This window comes from Typha latifolia, chromosome 6 (assembly GCF_019914945.1).
Source record: "Typha latifolia isolate L0001 chromosome 6, TyphaL0001v2, whole genome shotgun sequence".
Classification (NCBI taxonomy): Eukaryota; Viridiplantae; Streptophyta; class Magnoliopsida; order Poales; family Typhaceae; genus Typha; species Typha latifolia.
In genome coordinates, this window is record NC_133091.1 from 4,529,376 (window position 1) to 4,540,122 (window position 10,747).

The 10,747-nt window shown below is 37.9% G+C and overlaps 1 protein-coding gene across 1 annotated transcript; it reads left to right on the top strand.

The window, feature by feature from the left end:
- The first annotated feature begins 1,921 nt into the window (after positions 1–1,921).
- Positions 1,922–8,082, top strand: LOC140790120 (aquaporin SIP1-2). Its single transcript, XM_073140051.1, has 3 exons — positions 1,922–2,493; positions 2,582–2,854; positions 7,752–8,082. Exons 1-3 carry the CDS (start codon positions 2,200–2,202, stop codon positions 7,896–7,898), a joined length of 714 nt encoding a protein of 237 aa, XP_072996152.1. The 5' UTR covers positions 1,922–2,199; the 3' UTR covers positions 7,899–8,082.
- The last annotated feature ends 2,665 nt before the right edge of the window (positions 8,083–10,747 follow it).

Genomic DNA, 10,747 nt, shown 5'->3' on the forward strand with positions numbered 1-10,747 from the left:
TATCAAAGTTATCCTGCACATCCGATGTCAATTTTTTTTTCTCTTTGTTCTATCATCTTGAGTAACACTATTACCGGTGTCATCTTGAATCGACGCACTTGTAGATGTCATTGCAATTTTCTCTACTACATTAAAAAATTACAGATGTCATTAAAAAGATTGTGAACTACATTATCTTAGAAATAAATTTCACAAAACATGTTCCAAATATTGCAGAAAATCATAATGTAATAATTTATTCTGCTACTTTTGCTCACTATACACAATGATAGGAACAACAAAGGCTTGGACAATATTAACAATACACAATGATATGTTGATCATTCCATTAGAAAATGAGAGTACCTAAGATAAGAGCAGAATGAAGACAAAGGATCGATGTAGCGGACCCCATAATTGGGATATAACACTCATTTGGATGTAATATACCTAACATTTTTTATTTAAAATAAAAAATTAACGATGCTTTCAAAGTATTTAAAAATCTAAATTTCTCACTCCCCACATGGAAGAGAAAACAGACAATGTAGCATTTATGTGCCGTTACTAATTAAAAATGCTAAAAGTTTTAGAATCTTTAAAAAATGCAGAAAGTTTCAACAATTTCAACAATTTGGATGTCAAAGTTTCAACTGAATTGGAATAGATCAACAAGTTGTTCAGGAGATAGCTTCTGAAAAAGTTCAGTATTTCTCTCAATCCAAATACGCCACCAATAAGCCGACATCCAGACTCTCGAATACTTTCTACTGTCTTTAGCTGTCCCTCTGCACTTCCCTAAAGTCCATTCGTCCACCAATTTCAGTCATGTGTTTATTCCATCTTTTATATATATAAATATATAACGACAATTTGAGTCAATTTTAGTACTCTCTTACACTCTTATTATTTTAATCTTCACATTTAAGCTTTCTATGGTCCAAGACAAATGTTGTATATCTTTAGAGGATACTATAAAACTTACGAAAGAATAAAACTATCTAATTAGTTGATCTCATTTTTAAAATTTTAAAATAAACTTAATTAAAATTTAAAAAATATTTAATTATTGAACTATATTAAGAATCTCTTAATCATGTTAAAGGTCTCTGAATTGGTTCCGAAATCCGAAGACATCCTAACTCAAAACAAATAAGGTCAAAAATTTATAGGGCTCCAAATCTACACATTCGGGCTAAAGATTTAGAGAGCTATGCACACAGAGAATAGCATTAAATTCGGGAACGAAGGTATCGGGGGGAGTAGAAGAGAGGGATGATTTTGGTACTCAGGGGTTGAAGGAGGGAGAGAGTCACATGCGATGCACTTGAGAGACGAAAAGGGCAAAGAAAACTTACATAATCGGAGGCGAAGGTACCCGGCGACGATGGTGATGATCGGAGGCGAAGGTACCCGACGATGATGGTGATGATTGGAGGCGAAGGTACTTGGCGACGACACCGCTTTTGTCGATCAGAGAGACCGAGACGGGGCTGCGGAACGGCGGGAGTCGATGTTGAGAGTGAGGGAGAGATGGGGATGGGGGTTGATGTGGTGAAGAGATGGTGAGAGTGCGGCGGCTGATGTGGTGAAGAGATGAGGGTTGATTGTTGAGGAGTTAGGGTAAGTTAGTGGGTTGGATGTGGGTTTTATATTAACGGGTCGGGTTAGTTTTTAAGGGTAGGATATTTGTTAGTATTATATAGTATACGGGTATTCGGATATCCGATATCCGAATCCGTATCCGAACATATATGATATACCCGTATCCGGATCCGGATTCGGATATTTTAATAAATTGCTATCTGTATCCGTATCCGAATCCGGACCGGGTAAAATATTTGGACCCATATCCGATCCGACTCGGGTCGGTTAGCGGGTCGGATCGAATAAAATCCGATCCGTTTTCACCCCTAGTGTAGATAGATTGGCAGCTGCGCGTTCGCAGGTTAGGTTGTCAGCGGAGATGATATATTCCTGCTCCTGAGTGTTAGTTGGATTCATATATCCGTCCCTATCCAAACCCTTACCTAATAAATCCCCTCGCAGTCATATATGCGACTCTCATACTAATTAGTAATTGCCCTTCCGCCTATAACCAATCCCTCCCTTCCCCAAAATCGGAATCTTGGATAGGTAAGAAGTTGGCAAAAAAAAAAAAAGGGAAAAGGAAAAGAACCAAGGGAGAAGAAGGGGGAAAGGTGTCAGTAGTTTTTGGGGATGGGTGCGATAAAGGCGGCGGTGAGCGATGCGGTGATCACGTTCCTCTGGGTTTTGTGCGTCTCCACGGTGGGCGCCGTCACCTCCGTCGTCACATCCTACCTCCAAATCCATGGCATGGCCTTCTCCCTCGTCGTCACCATCGCCCTCATCTCCCTCCTCCTCTTCGTCTTCAACATCATCTGCGACGCCGTTGGCGGGGCCAGCTTCAACCCCACAGGCACCGCCGCTTTCTACGCCGCGGGCCTCGGCGGTGACAACCTCTTCTCCATGGCTCTCCGCTTCCCAGCTCAGGTCTTGAGGGAGGAAAAAAAAAGCTACTATTTTCAGAGTTGTTCTTATTCTTTCGGTTGCGAATTGATGATGGGGGAATTGTGAACAGGCGGCGGGGGCGGTGGCCGGCGCTCTGGCGATCATGGAGTTGATGCCTCCTCAATACAAGCACATGCTTGGTGGGCCTTCCTTGAAGGTGGACCCCCACACTGGAGCCATCGCCGAAGGCGTCCTCACCTTCGTCATCACCTTGGCCGTCCTCTGGATCGTCACTAAGGGGCCTCGGAATCCGATTGTCAAGACTTCGATGCTTTCCATCTCCACCGTCGCATTGGTTCTAGCCGGTGCTGGTTATACGGGACCGTCCATGAATCCCGCCAATGTGAGATACATCTTCCTTTACCTATTTCTCCTTTCACAATTGATCAAACCCGTACTTAGGCTGATAAATGATAAATGATATCTATACAATGTATATATAGCTTTATCTGAGCACAATGGCTTGTGCTATGTACAGTAGGCATGTGAATTATGTGCTAAAGTACATATTTTGGTGGCTCAAATATGTCTGTTGTATCAATGCTGAAGTGGAGAAGTTCACTATCAGTAAATGACTGATCATATGGCTGTTATACAAGGTCTAATGAAAACAAAACAAAAATAAATCAGAAAATCACGAACAAGGAATTTGAACATTCATGACTGAATTTAAGATTATTTTGAAAAATACTCTATTTGCATTAGTTTTGTATTTGCACAATAACTTGTTGGTATAGTCTAGCATGTTGACACAGCTCAAACAGCATGAGTGTGCCATTGACCATGGTGTGCCTTGGTTGGGATTTCTATTACTTCTTGATGAAAATTATGAAATATAAGTATCATATGCATTTTAATACAAAAATACACCTTAATTGGCATTATTGTTTTCTTTGTCATTTGTGCATCTCTGTTGTTCTTCCTATATACCATTATAGTTAAGAAACTCAGTTTTTTAACCTTACTCAAAGGTTTATGTCCAATTTGATGGAATTTCAATTTCCAAGTGGACAACTTAATTGTAGATTTATTAGATATATTTAGTCAGAAATTATACTTCAAACTTTCTTAGATTATTCTAGTTTATCTAAGGAAACTGGAGAATTTACCATTGCCCACCTGAAGTATTTACCAAATATGGGGGAACTTATGTGAGATGAATGCTGAAGGGTAGATCCTATGACTTTATCTCCACCCTATGCGGAGCAACAGAGGTGGCACATCTTTTCCACTTTGTTGTTTATCAGTTACTTTTCATAAGAAAACATCAAACAAGTTGCCTAGTGCAATGGTACTTCCTTACCAATTGAATTTTCTTGGCTGTCAGTTGTTTTCAGCAAGAACTGACACACAGGTTGGAGTTATAGTTGAAACAATGGAAGTCAAGGATATCTATTATCCTAATGATTCCAATAAAGTCTTCCTAGTTGACAGGCCCATGATTTGAAGAGGTAAAGGCATGTAGGGAGTGGGAGTAAAAATTTATTTATTCAATGGCTGGAAAGCATTTTTGAAGATGATTGTTACAAAGGGTTTGTCCATGAAAAAATAGCGCACAGAACTTCTCATCAAAGTACTAGAATACAGTGATCTAGACATATTCCAAACATACCTAATTAGCTATCAACATCCTAATTGTTGTTGTCAGATCAAAGTCGATTAGACATATTATAAATAGAATGGAAATTAAAATTTTAATCTTTTATCTTGACAAAATTTCATGAATAAGATCCATTATTTCTCTAAGGGTGTAAAAAGAGTGAGCCGAGTGAATCGGCTTCTACTCAGGCTCAAATTGAATTTTGAGCTAAAATTTTGTTTAGGCTTCGCTCGGTTCTATTCGAATCAAGCTACAGTCAAGCCCAAGTCGAGCCGAGCTTTAGACAACCCCGACCATCCTCTTTGAGCATACTTCTCACATTCCCTTCACACTATTGATGTCATAGAATAGGGGGAGAAAGTGTGAATGACGAGGTTGGACTTGACAAGGGAGATGAACTTGGAGTAGAGGAGCTCGACCTCCTCTAAGATAAAGAGGGAGAAGACATTGTTGACGATGGCCAAGGCATCTTTGGTAGTGGGGAGGCATCTGCCCTCGAGGAACCGATCGATGGTGATCTGTGGCTGCTATTGGAAGTAGTCAAGCTTGAGGCATAAAGTGTGGTGCAAAAGAAGCTGACAATGAAAGAGTGGCTGAAGCCGAAGGGGTTAAGACAAAGGTCAGACAAAAGAATCGTTAGGATAAAAGACAGTGGGAGAGGGAAGGGTATGTTGGTTCAGAGCATGGATTCAAGTATTAGTTGATTCCGATCCGTATCGCTGAGACGGTTCAACCGATGTGGTTGATTTAGCTAATTACTACTCCGAATTATTCGAAATGGAAGGCTCATACATCTAATATGTATTGTTTTTTCAAATACTTGATCCCAATTTCGAAACTGATACTTAAAAGCTTAATTCAAAGAGTGGAGAAGTTTGTGGTTGGGTAGTTGAAGGAGGGTTGAGAATGGAGAGTGGGGGAGAAGAGGAGGAAGAAGAAGAAAATGAGAGATCAAAATTCCTCTCTGTAAAGTGTATGCTGCTTTAAGTGAAAACTTTAGTTATTGCCACATTCTAGATTTTGGCAAAGGAGAGAAAGGAGAGAGAGGAGAGAGCGGAGGGTTGGCCTTGTTTGCATGTAATGAAGTGGGTCCCATTTAGACATGAATACAGATGAGATAATTAAAATTTTGGAGGTTGGTGGGATTTGTATTTAAATGATCAAATAGATATAAGCCCTTAGATTAAAATCTAATGGTTATAAACATGGTTCGCCATATTGGCCGATCCCGATACGGATCGGCCGATCTGGATTGGGATTGGCCGAACTCGATCCTGATTCAGGCCTGATCCGAACTCTTTCTCTCTTTCACTCTTTCATTTCACTTTCTCTCGTACTTTTTTTTTCTTTCTTTTACTCTTTATTTCTTTTTTTCTCTCCTTACATATAACTATTGTTTCTCTTACGAAGAGATCTAGTTCCCGTGAACTCCGACGAACTCTGGCAAACTCTGGCGAACTCCGACAAACTCCGGTATCTAATTTTTTAAGTAATATTTTTTTTTCTCTCAGTTTTTTCATTTCTTCCACTCTCTCCCTTTTTCTTCTCTTTTCTTCTTCTTCACTGCATCATGTTTTTTTTTCCTTCCACTCACGCTCTTTCTAATCTCTTCTTCTTTTCAATTTTTATTGCACCATAGATTTTCTTTTTTTCTTTTCTTATTTTTGGTAAACTTTTTTTCTAAATTTTTAGAAGTTTTCTTGCATTTTAAATAATATTTAAAATTTTATGTAATTAAAAAGTCTGATCCGATCCAGGCGACTGATACTGCCGATACGGCCGATTCGGCCGATACGTATCGTTTTTTGAAAGGCCGATCCCGATCCCGATCCCGATTTCAATCCCAATTCCAATTCCGATTTTTCGAACCTTGGTTATAAACAATAGACAATATAAATTTAATATATATAAAATATTTTTTAGCTTTGCCTAAGCGAGCCGGCTTCAGCTTAGACTCAACTCGAAACTATAAATAAGAAATTCATTTCGAAAATAAAATGGTCCATGTTCCATCTATAACTTATTAAAATTACTTTGTATAACAGCATATTATATACATTTGTATAATAAATAAAGTACATTCCATATTTAACTAATTAGGCTAATTGAGAAGCATTGGAAAATGAGAATAATATCTTCCCTGCAATCATGTTTCATTACTTCTTTGTTTATGGAAAAAAAATTATTATTGATCTAAGATACATTCTTATTAGTTCCTTTTCTGAGATTTTCTTGACCAAACCCGAAATCAGAACCAAAACCACCTAAACCAAACTGAGGTAGATACTTTTAACTCCTTAAATAAGCTATTAATAGAAAAAAGATAAAGTGCGAATGTAGCTTTAAATAAATGTAAAAGAGGAAAAGGGTGAGGATGTCAGGGTTTTCAACTTTGCACATGGATTCCTTGGCCTTTTAGTTCCTTAAAACCAACTACTTACATCTATTAGGACAACAAGGCAACTGACAATAATTTTTGACTAATTTGTTCTGCACTTTGGGTAGGGCCTGATAATGAGCCATTCTAATTAGGTTAGGTTTTGGTTGGGATATATGACAAAAATGCCCATTTAGTAGGAATTTTAGGAACCCTTTCGAACTTGAATGATAGGTACACTTGGGGACCCAATTAGGAATAGTTCTTCAAACTTAATACTTATATTAGAATTGTTTGGTTAAAAAACTGCCTAAGTACCTGGCGCCTAGTGCTTGAATGACTGCCTAGGCATCCGATTAACCACCTTAAGAACCGGCCTAACATATAGAGGAATGGCTCAGTGCCACTTTGGCCATTGATCTTGGGCTTTCTTTAGCGAGTCATTGCAGGTAACATCAATCATCAGTTTGCTTCAGATCAAGTTGCATGGTATTTTACTTAATTTGGAAGCAGAAGGTTCTAGTTGGTTTTGCATGGTGAAGATAGAGATGGGGCTTTGGTGATGTGGTATAATGAGAAGCATGACCGACTATGCTGTGATGGTAGGACTTGATAATGTAGATAGTAATTGTCTTCTAACTGGATTTTAATGTTTCCACTAATATTTATCGGACATTCCTCGCTACCTGTAGATCTGCACCATCATCGCTAGTAATTGTTCTCTTGCTTCTCGTCACTGTGACTCAGAGTACAAACCACTAAAGTACATGTTGGTGTATATCTTACTTTTAGTATTCACTGTTCTAAGTGAGATTTTGAAATGCAACCTTTTCAGACAACAACTGGATTGGCCGTTAGATGTCTAAAAGACTAAAACTGTTTCTTTTGATGATATATGTCTGTACCTCCACATGGACTGCATAATTTCTTGTTCTTTTATATTTTTCTTTTCTTGGAAAATGTCCTACAGACCTACACACATTTGGTCTAAAGCATCTTTATTAGCATAATGTCAGAAGCATCAATATATGACTGGTTGATCAATACTTTGTACCAAGTTTTGTTTAGGAACTGGTACACTAGAATATTTTTATTATGACACGGTTAAGAGTATGGAGGACTTTGGTAGAATATTTGAATTTTTGTGCAAAAATCTTCAATATGTCTACTAACTTATGTTGGATATATTTTGTGACTTAGTTTATGTCTCTCTTTTCTCCCATAACATTCCCTAAATGTAACAGAATTTGATCCTTTCCGCAGGCATTTGGCTGGGCATATGTTAAGAATTGCCACAATACGTGGGAACAGTTTTATGTCTACTGGATATGCCCCTTCATTGGTGCCATTCTTGCTGCTTGGGTTTTCAGGGTTATATTCCCACCTGCTGTCAAAGTCAAGAAAGCATGAATCCAGATGAAGTGCAAATGTGCAATAAGATATAGATGATCTTTCGTGCTTTAGAATGAATTGAACTAATGTGGACTGTGTTATGGTTGACTAGAAGTAAATGCTTTGTCCATTTTTACATTCAACCGGTTTAAAGTGTGTGCCATTGCCATGATAAAGTTTTAAAAAGTATCATTCTCTTTGACCTCTTGTTACTTCTCTTTTGGGCCTACAGTATTAGAACAACTTAAGGACTACTCAGTAAACCATAACTAGGAGGGAGCCCACTATTGTCAAAAACCTTTTCACAGGTTGATTTGCACAACTTGCTACTTGTCATCTCATAAGATTTGTTTGGTTCCCACCTTATATTTGGAGCTAAGTGGTGCCGAAAAGTGGATTTTAATGAAAATATCTTGATAAATTCTGGTTGGAGGATATATGTTTTTTGGTTGAAATCTAGTTGAATGGATATCTATCTATCCTCATTTTCTTCATGTGTTGAATTGTATGTCAATAATTATGTGTAGATTTTGTTCTTCTATGAATGGAATCAGGATCTATGTGTGCAAATGTTGCACGGACATTTGCGTATGGGTATTTCTTATGAGGATTATGCCGGAACATATCAAATAAATCCATAAAAATATTTAAATGGTATAAATTGTATCAACAGATGGTGATTTGCGATAAAAGGGTGTAAATTTGTTTCTAAAAATATGAATTTGTTATTCACCAGTGTTAATTTACTCTTAAAAATCACTGGATACATAAGATATTTTTTCACCCATCGCATTTATATCTTCAATCTGCAATATTATATTCTTTTACATTATTTGTCGTCTGATTTATCTTCCTTTCTCATTACTTTCTATGTTTTCTTACTCTTTGAAGATATACTTATCCGGGGAAAGAATTAGGTTGAATTTGGTTTTTGGCAATAATGTAAGAAACTTCAATGGAGATTGAGAGAAGAGTGAGAGGTCGATGAGACGAGATGGAAGAAAAGTTTAGCTTTGATTATTTCATACATGTAATGCGTAAGTACACTTGTCTTTGATATATATATATTGCTATAAGTATATTTGAAACACCCAAACCCACACAAGACACACAACAGCATAATTTCACCATAAATAAACTCAATTATAAGAGTACGAATACAAGTCCACAGGCCACAACAAGCCTTCCAAATATACATCCAAATATACATCCAAAATACAATGCTAAAGTCCAAAATACAACATCATCATCGCGCCCTCGCAGGGGCTTAACACAACTAACAAACCTAATGGAAAGGAAAAGCAGCTACTCCTCGCTACCCGCATCTGCGTCACCTAGCTCTGAAAATAATACCACCACGAGGTGGTGAGCTTACAGCCCAGCGAGTATGATCCATATAATCTAAAATAATGAAATCACATGTGTATATCCAATGTATGCCTATATTTGCTAATGATAACGATATGCTTATTGAAAAGACTTACCACAATTTACTGAATCAATGCAATCGATAAAGATTACCAGTCACTATCCTGGAACATGCTAGTTCCTAAACGTATCATGATAAGTTCATACATATATAAAGCTTGATACAATCTCTTATTCGTACACATCTCAATCATAGGTTTTACATGTTATGCATAGCAATAAAATAGCAGTTTAGTCATCTCAGGCCTACCAAAGCATTAATCATACTTATCATCGTTCATCGAGCTATTCACCACACAGGGTAAATACTCTCAAGAAATAATCATCCATCGAGGGGGGATATATACACATCTAGCGGTAATGTCACCTACACGTGTATGGCGACACTACATGTGACCGGTTGTCTGTGGACATCAAACTAAGGACCCCGGTCGTAAGCCCATATCTCACTCTCTCTAAATCATCACCGCCCTCGGCGGGAGAATCGGGAGCCCTCGGCTCATCAACAGACGCCCTAACCCTGCGTCGTCAGGTACCGCTAGAGTTATATCCCCGCCTCACAATCATGTTCTTCTATTATCATAATCTAGTCCTAACTATGCAGTATAACTACCTGAATGCCACATAGGCTTCCCGACCTCAGGTGTAGGCCGCTAATAGTATAGTCATATAATATACACTCTACTCTTAACCCTAGGCTGAGTGAGTAAGGGTACTACTGCCTAGTCAGAATTCGACTACTAATGATAGGTGAAAGTGGTGCAGTGTTTATGAGTGTATAAAGCATATTATAGTCATCATGATCATTACATTCTATATTCACAGCAATCATACATCTATGCAATGGTATACTATACAGGACACACGTAAAGCATTATCACACTAATGTTTATGCTACATTAACATTCTCATAATATTATGATGAGCATGTTATCAATAACTACATATGCAAAAGATATAACATGGTGTACTAACTGCATGCATTAATACCGACATTTCCTATAGTGTCATGACAGGTATAATGACTGTAATTATGTTATTCTAGATTTGTATAACTTTACTCGCCTAGGATGTCAATCATATTAATTCACGAAAGTAAGCCATACATAAGATTAGCGAACTAATAGAATTAATTATCTTATTAGCGCATTTATGTTTGGTAAAATACATGAGTTAAGTGTCTCCTAGGAGTCTTATGTTATCCAAAAATTCACATGATACTAGATTGTCATTACGAGGGATCACGCTAATCAAATTAAGTGAAAAAGATAAACAGGGTTATAAGGTCGAAATGACCCCAAATGGGCTAGGCTAGAGGCAATGAGTAGCCTCAAACCCAACCCAAAAAGCAAGAGGGCCTTGGTGGGCTGTGGCCTAGCCACAGCCCACCAAGGTTGGAATAGTGGGCTACAGACTGCAGCCCACCCGACATTGGGCTA